This window comes from Cyanistes caeruleus, chromosome 5, assembly GCF_971803275.1.
Source record: "Cyanistes caeruleus chromosome 5, bCyaCae1.hap1.1, whole genome shotgun sequence".
In the NCBI taxonomy this organism is placed as follows: domain Eukaryota; kingdom Metazoa; phylum Chordata; class Aves; order Passeriformes; family Paridae; genus Cyanistes; species Cyanistes caeruleus.
The window spans coordinates 25,442,841-25,462,104 of record NC_141705.1 but is presented as its reverse complement, the minus strand read 5'-3'; the positions used below and the strand labels follow the sequence as shown (position 1 = coordinate 25,462,104).

Below are 19,264 nucleotides of genomic sequence, written 5' to 3'. Positions count from 1 at the left end.
AGCTAGGATGCATGAACACACCAGCAGGAAAATTGTCAAAAAGCTTCAAGGAAAACCAAGCTGTCTGCAAGCCAAGACTCTGAAATGACAGAGAATATATTCCCGTGAGGGTAACACACTTCTTGTTTTTTCTCACTTGCTCATTTCCATTCTTTTTCACATTTGGCTTCTCAGAGGCATCGTTATAACAATTAAGCATTTTTAGAAGGTTTTTCTTTATGTCTGTGTGTGTTCAGAACAGTTTATTTTGTCTTCAGCTTACCCATGTTACTGGCAGAATTTTTCCAAGAAAGTGCAGTTACAGCAGGAAAGTATAATCACCTTGAATAAGGTTGGTTTGATTCATTACTGATGCAACTTCACTGATTTTCAGAGGAACCTAACCAAAGAACAAGGAAAGCCAAGCACTTCAATGAACTTCCAGAGAAGCCCTTTGGAGCTGATATTCAGAACTGGAAGAACAGCTAAAAAATGGGAATAATCTTTTATCCTACCAAGATGTCAAATATATTTTTCTTCTATAGCATTTCTATAAAAGATGACTGAAGAGCACATTGATATGTATATAAATCTTAGCTAATAAAGTATTTCAACCAACAGGTATTGGTTCAGAATGGTGTTTAGCTTGCTACTGCATAAAGTTTGTCCAGCTTCTTTCTCCAGAGTTCTTGAATATTACAACATGTTGTATTGAGCACTTCTGTTTACTGGAAGCTACATGAAATACTGACTTTCCATTTGTTTGACTAAAAATTGCAAAATTATGCATACTAATGAGTTTAATAGATTCATAATTTTTTAAGTACAGAGGTCCGTATTTTTTAATTCCTTTCCATAACACTGTGCTGAATTCTTCGTTACTGCAATCACCTGGATGAGAAAAAACCAGCACAACAATTGCATTATTGCAAGTTCCTTCTAGCCCCACGAACAACCTTGGAAAAAAACCAACTATGCAATTCATAAAAAAATGTGGCCTGCACTGTAAAAGGTGTTACATAGAACTATAAAAAATAATCTGAACCACAGATTATTGCTGTTTCAAATCTGTTGAAAAGAATTAGCCATCTGTCATGACAGCAGCTTGACCTGATGGGCCCTGCAGAGCAGCAGTGAGATCAGCAGGGTCCCTGCTGGGCCAGCAGTCCTTTCCTGCTGAGTCGGACCCTGACGTTATTCCCTGGCACAACAGGTTGTCTTCAGCAGTGCCTCTTCTACTTACTTGTTCTCTATGATCTTGAGCACCACTACTGTCTGAATTTCCAAATAGAAACTGTGCAAAAGTCATTGAAACCATGAAGTTCCACAATAAACCCAGGTAATAAGCTTGCCTGAGGAATATGTCAGAATCATCTGCAGATTAATATTTAAACTGAAAATTGGCTGTCCATCCCATGTTTTGTTCTCTGCATAGGAAACCAGTTACAAAGCTGCACTGCCTGTGAAATGTGTTAATGTGAATTAAGCCTCCAAACCTCTTCCATTTCTCTCCTTGACCAGTGTATTATTTTCATCACTTAACGGTTTACAAAAAACCCCACTGACTAAAGAAAGGATAAATCATAACAGAAGAACACAGGAGGGCAGGGTATCATTCCAGGCTTGGTTATTCTCTCATGCTGCTGAAGAGCAATGACACAGGAACTTATAAAGAAACAAAAGGTTTAACAATTATGTAAACTGGAAAGCTGAGCTGCTCCTGTAAGTTGCTGAGCAAACTGTTGAGCTGATGGAGCTAATATGTACTGTGGAGGCCCAAGGGCCTATGACTAAAATCCCCATAACCCAATCTTGGAAAGGAGGCAACAAGTAACATCTCCCTAGGCTGGGGCTAGAGAAGGCCTCTTCTCCCACAGGTCTTCACAGTTAAATGTTAATGTATTATTAAATTTGTTCCCCCATTGGTTTGCCAAGTTTATGTCACCCTGTTCAGCCTGTTCACCTTAATTTGTAAACCTTCTAGAATGTTCTCCCTTCCCTCAATCCCCATTGGCCCCAGTTAGCTGCAGTCCTCCACCCCTGTTTTCCTACTGGTTGTTCCTGTTCCTAACCCCATCTCTGCATCACTTTTACCCATTCCCATTGGACCCTGACCCTTTGATCCACCCTCTCTTACCCATATATAACCATGGACCCTCCACCCAGTCTTGTTTTTGTCCCTGGACCCTTTTCAATCAATAAGCCCTTCCTGAAGCACCATACAAAGACCTATCCTTTGCCAAGTCATCAGTTATTTTAGCAGTGCACTCCGGGCTGAAGAAGCGCTGGTCGCTCTCAGGCCACATTTTTGTGCGCCGCAACATTTATCTGTGAACACATTCATTGAAAACATGGGACTGTCAGCATCTAGTCCACTTGGATGGGACAGGAGTCCTCATTCACTGCAATAATTAGCACTTACAGATGCTTCTGAGATACACAAACATGAACATATCTACCTGCCACTGGCTTCTACTCATGTTACTTCAGTTACACTTATGAGGCTCTTCATGTTAAAATTATGCTGGGGAATTAACTGCACTCCTCTTTTAATATGATTAAGATCTTGCATAATATTTAGACATCATTTATCTGTTTCAACAATTTTAACTTTGCTAACTCTTTAGCTCTTTCTATAGGCAATTAAAAAAGATGTGACTGAAATTCTGCCATCTCAGTCAAATGGATTGATGAGTTTTAATGGAGAACATTTATCCCAACCTTTAATTAAGCTTGGCAGTCTGAAATCATTAACTTTTGCTTTGAAACTATGTACTGTAACGTGAGCATTTAAAACCATAGAAGTCAATCTTGTTATAACGTGGATGTCTGAGCGATAATGCAGCTTTCTAGAAACTGCCTTTGAATCTTTTAAATTACCTTTCCTTGGTTCATGACATAAATCATTAAGGATTTGCCCCAGCAGAGGGTGAAACCACCCTCAGTGTGACACTGCTTTGGCCAAAAGCAACCATTTAATCTTGACAGGTTATTGTAAAAGTTGATAGGCAAGAAATCTGATCTACATTCTCTATCCCACATAGACCTTAAGACAGACGTTAACACTTGCTTAAAGAATGAATCAACTGCATTGTCTGGTGTTATTCTGCTAGATTATTCAGTGACTCCTACAACCAATTCCCTTGTGAACATATTTACAGTAGTTTAGCCTTTGGGGTGGAAATAATTTCATTTTAATATGTTTTTTGGAGCACTGCCAGAGTTACAGGCATTTTTTATGAGAGAATTCTACAAGCATGAGAGTGCATAGTTTGAGATCCTGGGTTCTATTTCTAGAAGAAAATAAGGAGTCTTCAAGAGCATTAAGGTATAAAATCCTTCTAGTAGCCATCTTGGACTTTTTCATCCCCTGCCAGAAGACCTTAGATTTTCAGCCTTTTCTGATGCTTTAAAGGACAGCACATTTAAAGACGGATGGGAGATGAAAAACCACAGAGAATTCTCCCAAGCAGCTGCTGTTTGGAATACAGTGATCAACAAAACACATCAGTTGGGGATGTCTCTGAATGAAGGCAATCTCTGGGTTTGATTTAACAGTTTCAGCTGTTGTCACAGAATACTTGGCAGCCTGTGTACAGGAACAGGTCTTTCTGGCAATAGCTTTTGAGGTTGTTACTGTTCCTCCACTGAGGTTCCTCCCTCTTTTCCCACACCAGGGTGAACTGGTGGTATGAGTGTTCCCTCTCTTGGTTGCACAGCTTCAGCTCCAGGTTTGTACTAAGCTGGAGTAGGTAGATAATTTATTATTATAGCCTAGAGGGGGTATGGAACCTTGCAGACAATAGAGTACAAAGTAAAGCTGACTTAAAAAAAAAAAGAAAAAAAAAAGACTAAGTTTTGCACACATTTGAAATGTATGCCTTTGATTTCCTTATGAAGAAAAATGCTTATTTTAGAAGGTTCTGATATTCTCTTTCAGAAGTCAGATGTAAAATCCAAACTCAGAAGTAAAAGGGAAATGCAGTTGTGGAAAATGTGAAAGTTTTTAAATAAGCTCTTTCCCTGTCCTGCACACAATAAAAGAAACATGAAATGTAATTCTATGGATTTTTCTTTTTTAGAAACAAAAGAAAGGTTTGTACCACTGAACTGTAGGACTTGTGCACATTAACAGATGACCAGCTGGATGTTTCCAGTGGTCACAGCACAGCCATGTTGTTTGATGCAGGTACACTAAACAGGCAGTGCTGGGGAAATCCTTTCATTTTCCCTTCCACACAACTAAAAAGCCTATCTTTTTACAGGTATACCCCTTATTTAATGAAATCCTACACAGTTCAAACTGGGTGCTAAAGCTGCCACTGGTAAAAGGGAGGGTGTCACCCCTTGAGTTTCATAGGCACCACTATGATATGATTGATTAACTATAAATTGTAGGACTCAGGAGAGTTGTTCCTGAGAGGAACTGCGAGTTTAACATTAGAGAAAATAAATACGTGTTTTCTGAAGGGCATTCAGAGCTAGTTTGTGTAAGCCTTGAAATCAGAAAAGTATTGTGCTTGTCAGCTTAAAAAGAAAATGTGGACTAAAGCTTATATCAACTCTGAAGCTGGTCTCAAGTTTGATATACATTTGATATATATTTTGAGATATATTTCATATATTTCTTAATTTGAAAAATTAAGATATATCAGATTTCTGGGTCATATGAAACAACATTTACATTATTGCTTAGTAAGTTTATGAATTATTTTATCCATTTTGAAGAAATGTTTATTCTTGTCAAATGAAAAATGATCCTACAAAACATCCACTAACAGTGACCCAGTCTTAACCTCAAGCTGTAATTATCTGGCTTTTATGTATTATTACTTGATTAGTTTTTCAATATTTGCTGAAAAAAAATCAGTTACAGAACATTCTTATTAAAGTGCCTTTGCACTTCCTTCATACTCTTTAGAACTACTGCTATATAACAAGAAAGTATTTCTCCTTTCTTCTTCTGCACTACAGCTAAATAAATTTTCATTAATAATTATTCAAAAAGTGAGTCGTTTAAGCTAAAATAAATTCTTTCTGGAGAAAAAAAATGTTACCCAACAAGTTAGGATGTTAAATAAACTAGTCTTTGCAAGATTTGTGGCTTATTTGGGAGATCAGATAAATGTAGGAGCCTTGAATACAAATTTAGTGAAGCTAAAAAATTATACATTCTTTCCATGTTTTCTTTTACCTCTTTTTGCTGGGACATGAAACCTTCAGTCTGTGATCACAGTAACTACATCATCGTTAGTGTAAAATCAGTATGGTAGGTCAAGAACAGTCTTCCCAATATAATTTTTTTTATTTTATTTTATTTATTTATTTTTATTTTCTTTCCTCTTTGGTGTCTTTTTAAACTATTTTATAAAAGGTTCTTTATCATATGCACTTTTAAAAAAACTTTAGGATATGTACATGACATCTTTTGTCTATTATAAAGGTCGGACCACATTTTCTTCAGTACGGAACATATTTTTGAGAAAATGACAACATATACTGCATGTGAATTTTTTCAGAGTCCAGTTACTTCTCTTGACTGTTTCTTAGTAGACAGAGCAATACATTATTAGTTTGCTTGCCCTGAAGCATGACATTAATTACTGGCAATCATTCTACCCATGTTTATTATACTTGATGTATAAGCAGCACCTTCTGCCAACCACATAAAGGCATCAGAGTAAACCAGACATCACAGCAGCTTAATACATCCAGTTGTAGCATGGTCCTTAATGAACTCTATATTCATATAAATGTCTATTATACTTAAGGAGCTCTGTCATGAATGAAAATTAGCTGAACAGTCACTAACTGAGACAAGAAGAAGGGTCACCTTGTGCCTTTGGAAGGTAATGCTTGCACTTACTGTAGCAAGGCTGTGAAAATCAGAAGGAAAACTAAACTGAAACGTATCTCATGGTATATTAGGGAAAAAGAATGGTTAAAACCAGGTAATGTTTACATTCTACTTCTGCTTGTTTGTTGTATGACAAACTCTTTAAATTATTATCTGCAAAAATCAATGTAAGAAAATGTATATGGGAGAGTCATGAGTGTTTCAGTTAATCGTTCTGTAGAAGTTTCTATAGCAGCTCACCACAGTACTATTGAATTACCAAGCAGGTATAAAACATTGCTATTTAATGAGCTGAGGACTGAGTAGTAAAGGAGACAAACCAGAGTGGCTGACTTCAAGACTGTGCAAGTCTTGGTTCCTTAAGTGAGTAAAGTATTTCACAATAGTCTCATAAATTAGAACAAGCCACTTCAACCAGCCAAGCTGCTTGAACAGACAGTTACTACTATTGGTACTCACAGAATTCAAAATAATTATGTTGCTTATACCTCAACTTTTTACCCAAGGACTGTATCTACTTGGACATACAAATCAGCCTGTTGACATGGCTGTCTACAGCCATGTCTCATCCAACACACCAAAGGAGAACACTTCCTTCATAGCCTCTCTCTCCCCATCCTCTCTCTCTCCATATATATATAGCCTTTACTCTTATTTATGCATTGAAACTGGAATACAAACTTTAACTCTGTAGGCACCATGATTAGGAACATGTGTCTCTGTCACTCTGGATGTAAGCTTTCATGCTCCTGAGGAAAGCCAACTTTTGTCTCATCAGGAGATGAGACAACTCCCTCCAATACTGGTAGGGTGAGACTGACTGAACTCTGGTGGATCCAACCAGACCTCTTGCTAGGAGGACTTCACATGATGACGGTATTCTCTCCCAGCTCCTATTACTGGTTTCCTTCAGCAACAAAACTTCCCTATAGCTGGAGGACACCATAAATTAAGATCTTATGAAAGACATTTCTGGCTCTGAAGCCACAGAACAGTAACTCTTACTAAATAAATTAAAAAAAAAAATAAATCTGTAAGACACAGTTTAAAGGAAAAGAAGATGAGTAACTTACATGTGACTTACATTAAGATCTCAAGGCTGTGATTTCTCAAATACAAATAAGAAATACAAAAAAGTACTAGAAAAAAAAATTATTTTACTAGGTAAAAAAAACCCTTTTCTTATGCCAAGATATCAACCGCCTTGTTTTTGCAATGATGGATGAAAGTGCTGATCATTGTCCAAAACCAGGCAATCTCTAGCAACACTATAAAGACCTTGCAACACAGAATACTAGATACGGGTATGTACAGGTAGCACCTGTACATGTCTTCTGATATCAGAAAGCCCTTTCAAACTGATTCAGAATGGAGACTCCATATTTTGCCTGAAGGAACAGCTACAGCTATAGCTGGGACCAGTTGCTTCCTTCTGCCATGAGATGTGGCGTTGTTTGAAATGAAAACATTTTTGCTTACTTTTTGACCAGTTTTATTCAAACTGCCCCCTACTCACAGAGATTTTTCAAAGAATCCATTTAGCACACAACTTCTCTTTCCCAGAGGCTGTGCAAGTGTTAGAATGGAGAAGAAAGCTTTGACAGGTACAGGATGCAACTAAGAAATGCTGTGAGCTGGTGCAACACAATTAATGCCCTTTGAGATTGCCATTGGAAACTGTCACATCCACTCCCCTACAGATTAACAGTGACTTTCCAAGGTAAGTACTGAATTTTTAGAACAGATGTTTTTGTGTTTTGCTCTGTTTGGCTTTTTCCAGGTGTGAAAGCAGCAATCCCACTACAGCATTGTAGAAATAGCTTGGAGTTGGAATAGATTTATTCGTTGATTATTTTGACAAGGTCTGTGTTCTGTTTCCTCTGCCTTGTCTATGTTGTGTGTCTATACCATGCTCCTCCCTGAAAGTACTATACAGCAAGTACTATACAGCAAGACCATGAGCTGAAATTTGCAAAATGTTGTCTTTGTGACATTAGCAGTCTGCAGACCTTAGTATGCTACACACAACCCGACAAATTCTGTTTCCTCCCCACTCTACCACGCATATTCATAAGCAAATAAAACAGTTACACACAAACAGAAGCTGTGATATATATAACAAACAACAGAAGAAAAACCTAAGTATGAAAACAAACAAACCAACCTATGAAGAGACTGTTTTAATAACAGCTATTAACTAATATACCAAGGAAGAAATCCCCACTTTTGGGTATTCAAATGGGCAAATATCACCCAGTGAAATAAAATGCCATTCATTTCAGGATGAAAATGTAAGGTTTTTAGGCTTCTTTTTACTAAGTAGATGTTCCCTTATGTACGGAAAGCATCTGAGATTTTCACGTGAGATCAAACATAAGGAAAGAGTGACAGCAAAATGCCCATGATACTGACTAATTCAACATGATTTTGTATAATGTTTAAACTTGCAACTGACTTACTGTTTTATTCTGGGAAAAGACTGTCAAATGAGGCAGGCACTAAAGTCACTTTTTTGCTCTTTAAATCTGCTTGTCTATTATCATTCTTTCCTGCAGGAGAACTGAAATCAAATGCACTATGTTTCACACCTGTAGCTGTGAGACTTACGATTTTGATAGTTGGAAGCATCCTTATGTACTTATTCTGCAGTGTCATTATTTTTTTCCCTTCTATAAGAAAGTGAGCATTTTCTAGAAGTTCTTGTTTTTTCTTTACACCTTTTACTCAAGACTACTAGTGTGCGAAGTGAACTGTCTAATTCTTTAAATAATTTAACATGAAAACACACACATCTGGCGGTCTGCTGCTACAGTTCAAGAAATTCCAGCATGTCCGACGGCAGCTGCTGCCTACGCAAAGGGCAAACCAGGGCAAGAGGGACCCAGAACTCAAACCTGCACTAAGTATTCTGACCAAGGCAGGGAGCACTTCTGAAGTGCAACCGCAGGCACACCAACATCATCTCAAAAACGCAAGTAACTTTTCCTAGCGACTGCGACGTGCTCGGTTATTCTGTGGCGATCGCCGTGGCTCGGTACGCGCCTCCCCGCGCAGCCGGGCTCCCGGCCGCTTGCGGGGCTGGCCCCGGGGCTCGGGCATCCCCCGCACGGGCGGAGCGCCGTGGGGGCTCCACCGCCCCGGCCCGAGGGTCACTCACCATGTTGACTTCCGAGACCACGTCGATGCTGGCGATCTCTATCCGCATGCCCACATCCACGGGCGGACCTGCGGGGGGAGCGGGAGGCGGCGTTAGCGCACCTGTGGGGCCGGGGCGCGGGTCGGGGGGGCGCGGGCGCCTCACCTCCGAAGTCGGGGCGGAGGCGGATGTCGTAGCCTTGGAGCAGCCTGTCCACAGTCTCCTTCACGTAGGACATGTTGCTGGGCCCGTCGGCGCTGCGGGAAGAAGCACAAGCGGCTTAGGGAGGCGGCCGGGCGGCCCCGCGCCCGCCTCCCTCCCTCCGTCCGCACCCCGGCGGCGCTCACCTGCGCGCCGCGCACGCCACGGCCAGCGCCAGCGGCAGCAGCAGTGCCCGCGGGCCGGCCCGCCTCGCAGCCGCCCCCATCCTGGCCGCCGCCTCACGGGGGACGAGCCGCGGACTGGAACTTGGCGCGGAGCGGCGGGGAGAAGCAATTCCCGAGAGCGGGACGCATGCGCGGAGCGGAGCGCCGCGGCCCCGGGGCGCCCCTCTGCCCGGCCGGGCCGCGCCCCGCCGCGGGCTGCTGAGGGCGCGGGGGGCGCAGGCCGCGGGCTGCTGAGGGAGCGGCGCCGCAACAGGTGCCGCGGGAGCGCTGAGGGCGGCCGGGCCCCGCGGCTGGCGGCGCACAGCGGGACCGAGACCGCCGAGCCCCCAGGAAGGGGCTGCCACTGCCGGCCGCGGTCCCTGCCGCTGGAGCGCCGGCTTGCCGTCAAGAAACGGTGAATAATTGTTGAGGGCGCTTGGGCGTGGAAATTCCCCTCGATGTTATGTTAGCCATAAAGTGAAATTGGAATGTCAAACTCAATAGAAATGGCACGTTTTGGTGCAGGTAGCGTTTTTGCCGAGCGGCGGAGGCTTGAGGACGCGCCCGCCCCGCGGGGCGCTCGGCGGTCCCGCAGCGGGCCGGTGGCGGGAGTGCCCCGCAGCGGTACCCGCGGTGCCCCGGGCAACTAACTGATCTGTAGTTGCAATTTTTAAGACGCGATTTTCTTCTTTTTCTTCTTCTTCTATTATATTAAAAATAATACTTCTTTTTATTTATTTTTTTAAGAGTATTGGAATGGATGCCTTAACGCAACCTGACCTCTCTCGTGCATCAGTCATTACACAGTGACCGATCGGAGCCCTGGGAACAGTTTATGGCTTTGCCGATGCCGCTCGCTTTCACTGCACCGTAGGGCAGCAGAAATAACATTTATCCCTTTCAGGTTCAACCCATCTCTTCTGTGCGCTTCACAGTCCTGCGTGCGGTGCCCTTGGGATACGTGTTGGATGCTTTTGAGTCTGCTACAGCGTCATGCAGACTTGTTGATGTTTTTTGTAGCTCAATTATGCTACGATACTTGAAAAATGCTGGAATATTGATACAGTTTATGACACCTTCTAGTGATAGTTCTGAGCATCTTTTGGAACAAAATTTTTAACGATGCATTTTTCTATGAAAATTTGTCACTCTTGGAGAAGGAGCAAATGTTTCCTGAGAGATTACTGTGGGAGTCTTTCACATCTGCCTTCTCCAACCATAAGTGTACAAGTTTATGAAAATAATTATTTTAACAGGGTTTTTTTAAACAATATATAATAAATATTTTCAATTTTCTTTGAGGCATTTTATATATTTTTCTTTTCCTCCTAGTTCAGTAATCAGCTGCTGAAAAATGTGACCTCCCAGTTCAACTTGAGAGTACTTTAGGATGGCTATTTGGAAAGAGTTTTGTTCAATTATGATTGGTCTGGCTTGGGTAGAGCACTTAAAAGAATCCTACCTTTAGCTGGATACCAAAAAGTATCTTTTTAATTAGAATTGTATCACACACAGCCATCATAAAGTTATCTGGTTCTTCTGAAGCACTGAATTAGGATTTAGCATGGAGCTATGTAGTCCCTTTTATTTCTTGATGATAATGCAGCATTACATTTAGCTTTGCCATAAGCCATATGAAGGTCAGGTATGCCTGTATTTAAGGGAGACCACTGCTCTCCATGGCTTGCTAAAATCTGTCTTAAGGCATAAGTGCAGGGGTTTATTCTATTAGAATTCTTAATCTGCTGCACATTCCTGGGCAGCTTTACTTCAGAAGAGCTGTAGTCTCACCCCTGGACTGAATGCCCATTAATGGTGCAACTGTTCTGGGTGAATTTCTGATCTTATCATCTGGTCTGAGAAGGCATGAGCAAAGCCTGCCCTGCAGGTCTCCTGCAATCAGGGATGTCTCAGCCCAGCAAGTATACTTCCAGGAGGGATGGGGATGTGCTTATTGGCGAGCTGGTTCCTCTGAAGCTGTCCTGGGTTCTGGAGACCAGCCTCAAGCTTCCTCCACTGAACATCTCAAAAATAAGACCCAAACTGTTGAAATTGTACTCCATTTTGTACAGCTTGATTACTGGGGACATCCAGGCTCTAAACTTGGGTTTTGAAACAACTGCAAATATCCTGCAGTGTGGAGACAATACTAAAAAGATCCCTCAGAAGTTTGTTCCCAAGTTCAGAAGTGGGAACTTGGGAACAAAGAGATTTATATGGTCCTTTTAATAACCATACAAAGGAGGAGCTGCATGGCATTACACTGCTGGAGCAGAGGGGGTGAGAAGGATTTCTCTTGCCCTATGGGAAGGATGATGGAAACATGTCTGAGACCTGCTTTCCAGTTCTTTCAGGACTGAAAAAGGTAAATTATTATCAGCAGGACTTTCACACATGTTGCTAGCTGTAGTCATTGAATTAAGAATTTGTAGTTCTGCTCTCTTTGCAGATGATCTGTTTCTAGGAGAATAGAGAATGCTTTTCCAGGCCACCAATGTAGAAGGATTTTGATGTAATTTTGATAAAAACATAGTTCTTGCTTCAGGATCTCTTTAACAACCCCTTGTACAAAGAATCAAGACATCCAAAATGAATGACTATGGGAAGGGGCTATTATGACTATTGCTTACAAACATTTTCTAAACGCTTATACAGGTGATGAGACATCTGGTGATCTCTTCTTGACATATGCTTCAAATGGCAGCTGCTGCTGCAGTCAATAAATTTGATTGAAAACTCAGCAGTGTGTCTTTCCATCCACTCCAATGGGGTTTACTCAATCACTCAGGCTGAGCGAAACCTGATGGGTGCTCAACATGGCTTTTGGGCATCTTGGAATTTGCTGAGCACCCCAGAATACAGGCAGCTAAGTGGATAGCTAATTTGAAATTTTGAAAACCATGCTGCTTAGTCTCCAAAGTTCTAGGAGCTTAATCTGGAGAGTTTTGTCACTAGTTTTCAATAGTTTTAGTTCTCTCTCACCTCTTAGATACACAGCTGTAAATCTGTGGTTTTTAATAAAGCTGGAGATAACACAGCTGCTATACCAAGAAAAGTGCATGTCCTCTGCATGGAAGTGTTTACCTTGACAGAAATAGTTAAATATTTCTACTGCTATTACCTTTCCTGTCCACTCTGTCAGTGAAATGAGCTCCCATGGCAGAGCTACCACCCTGTGCTATTCTGTGACACCAGCAGCGTGCTGAGGTGGGATGCAGCCAGCTCACAGCCTATAGGAGCTGTAACCCCATTGTACCAAACAATTGGTTTTCAAACACCTGTAGTGACTTCAATTTCTGCTCTTATGGTCTTTTCTTATGGTTATTTTCTCATACTGTTGTTCAATAAGTTTTCTTGAAACCATTGCTAATGAAAGTGCCAAATTCCTTTCCCAGTCATTTCTACTCTGGGTTTAGTATATATAGGGTCTATGAGACAGACATAGAACTTGTAAACAAGATTTTTAAAATATATTTTCTGGTCTGTGTTAGAGAAGGCAGACCTTTTGGGCAGGGAATAGTTTCATATTTGTTAAACATACATAAACATTAATAAACTAAACCAATTGAAATCCACTAATTCTAAGATATTAACCATGGCTTTTTTTTTAATATTCTAAGGCCTGTAAAATGCTTACTAGAAGCAAGAAAAATAATGTAATCATAAAGCATGACGCAGAAACTATTCTGGGCCAAACGCATGTTCATTTTTTACCTTCATTATATTTAAACTTTCAGGAAGGAATCTTTTTTCTTACACAAATTAATACTTCCACTTTATTAAATACATTTTTTGCACTGCTCATTTTAATTTGGCATCAGAAAGTGCACACCATACAAAGATAATGTCTTGCTCATATAATGTTGGCTAATTAAAAAAAAAACAAAACAGCAAGGTCACTGAAAAAAAGGGAAATTTGGAAATTCTTTCAGTGTCTCACTAGATCAGCTCTGTAGACAGGAAAGCCACAAGTTTTAAAGAAACAAAGGGGAAAAATGCAGAAGTGATGACAATGCAAACTCTCTCTCATGTTATTTTGTGTGTTCTTAAAAGGAGAATGAAAGTAGGTGTCTCTGTGCTTCTGCTCAAAACAAAAAAAGGGGAGCTGTGTCCCTCATATTGTAGACTTTGTATGTGGAGGTGATGACTCAAAATGTTAGTATTTGTCACACTGACAGGTTTTGAGAAACTGCAAAGAGGGACTTGCAAACCCAGGATACTCCTAATCCGTGTCCAACTGGAACTGCTGTGTGAATTTTCCATGCTACATACACAGCTAAAAGAAAAATGAGAATGAAGATGGGTAATTTTTTTTTTCTTTACTTGGCACTGAGCAGGCAACATTTTGCAGTAATTCTATCAATAATATAAATTCAAAATTTTAGATCAAATTTTTTAACAATTAAGCTGAATGGTTTGGTTTGAAAACTATATAGTGAAACCTTGGAATTGTGAAATTACTATCTGTGCAGATAAAAACAAATTCTGTTCATATTTATGCGTGAGGAGGCAGGTAACGAAATAGGACACTTATTTCATCTGCTTAGTAATAGCACTATTGTGTTTTATACCTACAGTAATCCTTTGAGTCAAATAGAGCTTATGAGCCATCTTCTCAAATGACAGAAAACTGCAAGCTGGAAGTACTTTTAGTGTGCCTTGGGGATTTCAGTACAGCAGCAAAGCTGTGCACACGATCGATTGAGAAGAGCTGAGGACTGACATGCTGAGCTTGTGCTTTATCCTGGGATCTGTAGACAGTATGATACTGCTACACACTGAGGAGACCACCCTCACACCTATTTCCCTTTCCTTTGGGTCTCTCAGTAAGCCCTCCCTCTAATTTCAGGACAGAAAAAGGTACATATCCTTTCTGTGCTCCATGTTCATCCCTCTTTTTCTACCCTGTAAAAATCAATTGAGATCTTTCTAGTGCATGTTCTACTTTGTCCTAAAATACTGTAAAATCCTTAGGACAGTTCTTTTAAGTAATTAATAGTAAATATCAAAACCATTAATCATAGTTACCTTTAATAATCAAAATGAGAAGAGAATATATGAGCTATACAGGATTTTGTATACAGGATTTTGTCCTGTAGTATCTATAGCCAGGATAATTTAAGTCTTTAATCACATCAGATAAAACATTTGTACTACTCATTTGAAACCCCCTTTTAGATTTCCCAGCTTTTTGTCTAGACTGCCATTCAACACCCATTCTTAACATTACAGAATTTGCTTCCTCTCAAGATGTGCATGCCCAGCACTGCATCCCTAATGGCAGAAAACCCTACAGCAGTACAATTTCTTTGCCCTTCCTCCTCACCATCTATGGGAAGCAACCTTACTTCAGAGTCCTTCATCCCACATGTGTAAGATTCAGAAGCTCCTTCTGCCTCTGATTCTGGCTCAAGAGAAGTAGTAGGAGCTAAAGATTAAGATCTTTGTGCCAGCTGCTGTAGAGATTAACGAGAGAAGACAATCTTAGCTTAAAGAACAATCCATTCAGGGTTTGTAAGGAGAAGCCATAAGTGTTCAGACAGACATGAAGAAGATGAAGGCAGCAGTTAGTCTGTATGCATTTGTATAGTTTTAATGCACATACCAACTACATCTTGAACATCTTTAAGTGCTGTTGGAAAAAGGAAGGCAGTTGGTGGCAGCACTGCAGAAGCTGGTTTTAAAGAGGTATTGAGAGAACAGACATATGAAGTATGATATTGTTTGATCTCTCTTAAAAAGTACTTCAGATGTTTCCTTTTATACAGCTCCTAAAAATTGAGTTTTGTCAGTAGGGGCAGTATGTCTGGAGCAGTACAGGAAGAGTTAACACCTGATATTTTATCCTGGGGAAACTGAGCATATTTATACCTTTTGATTACAAGCAGCTCCCTTGATTTTAGGAGGTTGATGCATACTGTGACAAGTTGCATATACATTTGTAGGATTGAGAACTTTGCTTCTATGCTTTTTAGGCCTGCTGCTATCTTGATTTGTACAAGACTTTTTTAGCATAAGAAACTAAACAGTGCTAGTGGAATGGCTCAGAAATTATTTTTCTGATAAATGGATTAATTTTACCCAGCTTTGCCTTTTCATTGTTTTCTGAAGCAGCTCACTGCAAATTTAAATTATCAGGTTTTATGAGTAGTATTCTCATACAAACATTTTACCACACAGAGCCACTAGAATGCAATGTGTCTCTTTGTCCCATTTCAGTGATGTTATGCGCTCACTACAAACACTTGTGAATGTGAGTCATGTAAATAAGAGCCTAGCTTGTTTTCTTCTAGCAATGAGGAGATAGAATGGCTGAATTTAGTCACATATGCAATTTCTCTAGAGATATCTTCCAAAACTCAGAGAGTTCCTTTCTCAGGAAGAACTAAGTAAAAACTGGATCAAAATGAAATTTTCTTTGAGAAAATATGTATTTTTGCATTATATTCTCTCAAGAAATTTTGAATTAAAAGATACTCCTGAGCAAGCTGGTCTATCTTTGAGGTTAATGCATTTCAGAGAAGAAACTGAGCTTGGCTGGGCAGTTGAGCAGGAGGCAGGCTACTCAACTTCCCCTTCCAATTTCAAGTATTTTGTGATCTTGTGGATTTTAAGGGTGGTAACATTGTTTTCTGCCTCTTCTTCTGGTTTAGAAGCCTATACCATTTCTTCCATAGAAATGGTAGCTCCAGTTTCTTTTTAATCTCCAGTAGCTTCTGCTTATGTGGTGTGTTATATTGCTGGCTAGTTGTTCCTCAAAACTAGTTTTACATTAGAAGTTTTGGGCTTTTGACTTAAATCTGATTTGTGATGAAAACTGGTGCTGAACACAGGCTTTTTCTATTGGCCACCATTTCCAGTTTTAAAATTAAATCTACCCAAAAGTACTCTTCATGCACCGAAGACCCAGACCCCAAATCACATACTCCTCAAACAGCCAAGTTCTGTAAGAAAGGACACAGACATTTTGGTTGAGATTTTATAGTACTTGTTTTTTAAGAGGTTGTGCCTATATATGGTAAAACCCTAAAAAGGAAAAGCTAGAACAGAGCCAAGCATGGGCATCACAAATAGAAACAATTCTTTATCTTGCTGTTGCACCTGCCTCATGAAAGGTAGGCATTTTATATTTCCACTCATTATCAAGGTTGTCTGGTACTTCCAAAGATGGAGGTGACAATAAGAAAAAATCAAATTGTATTTCAAGAATGTGTTTACAAATATGTCACCTCTCACATTTAAGAGTGAATTTTATGGAAAGAGCAAAATATAACAATAAAACCTGCCAGACTGAAAACTTGCAGGCTGTTTTTTTTGATGATGGCAAATTCCCCTGGAATTCTGTTGTCAATTTACAGCCGTGAAAATGACAGCATTAAGTATTACCATGCATAGTCATACCTACGCTAGGAGAAAACAAAGTGGGCATGTTTTTAACAAATGCAATAGTCCTACACACCAGCTGCTTGCACGCTCCTTTCTTGTCTCAGGAGCACATTTGGAGTGAGATAGATGGCTTGCTGAAATAAAGAGCACATGTGAATGTCTTCTGCTCGGAGTCACTTTGTCATCTAGGAAGTGTAAGACAAGTAATTTTACTTATCTCTTTAAGTGATGTAGGGGTGCAGGTCTAAAATCCATGATTTATATATGTCGTGTGGGCTGGCAGCACTCACTGGAAGAGGTCCATATACTGAGAAATGGATTGCGCCCTGTCATTTCTGCTGCTTTTAGCTAGTTGAAAAAGAACCTTAAAATAAAGGCTAAAATAAGTGCAAAGTTAAGAATTTGAAGAAGGAAAGAAATTGAACGCAAAGACAAAGAACTGGTAAAGATGTTCCTCAGCCAGATCACAGAACTGGGATGCAACTAGTTATTTTAGCCCCAGTTGCTATCTCTTCCTACTGCAGTGGCAGGCACAGGGGCACAAGGATGCTCCCATGGATAACTGCTCTGAGAAAAGGTGTTCAGAAGGGATGTTTCAACAGCATGGGGTATTTCTTTATTCACTGTTCATACATTTTGGAAAAGACTGAACTTTTTATGGCTGCCTTCAAACCCAGCTCAGAGGGCGAAACCATCGTGACTTCTCTTTTAGAGTAATCAGCAGCATGTTAAAGCTCAGGAAGCAGTAAAAAGTGAGATAAGGGATGCAGAAGCATCCCCTTGTTCCCTTGAGCTTCTCTTGAGCAGCATCAAGCATTTGTGTGATGTCAATATTAGCTTCAGACAGTTTTTAGTACCATTTTGGGACAGAAGTGAATAGAGGTTGAAAAGATTTAGTTTTGTGTACAGAAGACACCAAAAGAATGTAAATATATTAATAATTATATATTATATAATAATTAATAATAAAATAATGATGTAATAATATAATATATTATTCTATATAACTCTAAAGTTATTATATATTAATTATATAATAATTAATATATATCAATATATTAATAATTTGGAAAACTTTCTCATCTTTTCCTACTGTAAGGGATGGTTTTCAAATCCTTTATGAGTTGACTTCTCATATTCTCAGCCTCTCTTGTGTCTTCCTTTGTCTTGATAAGTGTCTCCTTAAGTGACTTGTTCTTTGATTCAGAGTGTTTCTCTCCCTTTGCCTGATATATTCAGGCTTAATTTTTATTTAATCTCTGGACATTATCAAAATTTTAATTCCAGGAAATCTGCAAAATGTGTTTCAGTGAGAGGCACTAATCCACGTGAGTGGCAAACAAGTCAAATTTTTTTTCACACCCCTTTGAGAAAGCAAAATGTTGCCTGGCTGTAGTCAGATAGGGAACTAAAGAATTAGAAAAAATTTATAAGAGTATTAAACCACAATAATGAGGCTATAAGAAAACAAAGTATTTTAAATATAGAGAAAAACCCAACACCATAGTAAATTAGGAACTGAGAATGAAAAATGCTGCCTTGTTCTGATCCAGAATCACCACATGAGTGGCAGGGTTTTTGTTGACTTCAGTGAGTTTTGGAGCAGGACCTAAATGACCTTAGTATCTAACTCATACATAAGTCAGGGTAGATTTTTATTTTTCCATTTTGGATAGGGAAACGATCACGTATTGCTTTGGGTTAGTAAAACAGTAAAGGCACTTTATCCATTTTCTTAAAACCATTCATCTTGTGAAGTCTCCTGGAATTGTGTATTTGTGTCTCTTAAATATTCAGCTTACTTTTTGTCCCTTGGATTTTCCGCCCACTCATTTTCACCTTCAGCAGTGGAAATCTTCACTTCTCATGTCTGAGTGGGCTAAGAGGTGAGGGAGGTGATGGTGGAGCCTGCTGACTAAGACATGGTATTTCTCAGATAGTGTTAATCTCATGTACTTTCATATCTGTGTCCAGCAGAGAAATATTTAGAAAGCTGATTATGTATTAAACATCTGAAATGAGAAGCAAAGTTGACAAAAAAATGTCTAAACTACTAAGGACACAGCTATTGGTTAAATGCTGACCTATTTGGTAATAATACTTAGCACTTCTATACTTTATGTTTTTAATTCACTGTGTGCATTTGAACTGATTAATGCCTTCAAATATCCCTGCAATATATAGAAGTCTTTTCTAAAATTTGAAGAATGGGAAATTCAGACATGGAGGTGTGGAGATCAAAATTTTAAATGCAGATTTGGGTATTCACCTCCACAAGGTTTGTGAGTCTTATGTATAATTTATGCAAGTAGAATGAGCTACATTTGTTAGAAGATTTGGCCTAAATGCCTTATCCAAGGACACAGAAATCAATGGCAGAGCTGAGAAAGAATCTGAAGGGTGCATCTTTAAAGGTAAAAAGCAACTGAGGTATAAATCTGTTTCTGTTTTTAAGTGCATGGTGCTCTGTGCATTTTATAATTATAATAATGATTTTTTTTTTCATGCTGTTCTTGAAAAATTCAATCTAGTACATAAGAC

At 39.6% G+C, this 19,264-nt stretch overlaps 1 protein-coding gene and 1 long non-coding RNA gene across 6 annotated transcripts in view; one reads left to right on the top strand and one right to left on the bottom strand.

The window, feature by feature from the left end:
• GABRB1 (gamma-aminobutyric acid type A receptor subunit beta1) overlaps positions 1–9,632 on the bottom strand; it is a 117,194-nt gene extending 107,562 nt beyond the window's left edge. For 4 of the 5 annotated variants that reach the window (XR_015287258.1, XR_015287257.1, XR_015287260.1 and 1 more), the window contains exons 1-3: positions 9,320–9,544; positions 9,138–9,229; positions 8,994–9,061 (exon numbers count right to left, since the gene is read on the bottom strand). Coding sequence is in view for 1 of the 5 variants with exons in the window: in XM_086890425.1 (XP_086746551.1) it covers positions 8,994–9,061; positions 9,138–9,229; positions 9,320–9,399 (240 nt within the window). In the remaining 4 variants the exon portion in view is untranslated. Of the gene's footprint in view, positions 1–8,993; positions 9,062–9,137; positions 9,230–9,319 lie in introns of all 5 variants that reach the window. The other variant, XM_086890425.1, reaches the window with a different exon arrangement.
• LOC147652988 (uncharacterized) lies at positions 9,567–12,077 on the top strand. The gene is made up of 2 exons (XR_015287263.1): positions 9,567–9,752; positions 10,085–12,077. It is a non-coding gene; the product is annotated as an uncharacterized LOC147652988 (long non-coding RNA).
• The last annotated feature ends 7,187 nt before the right edge of the window (positions 12,078–19,264 follow it).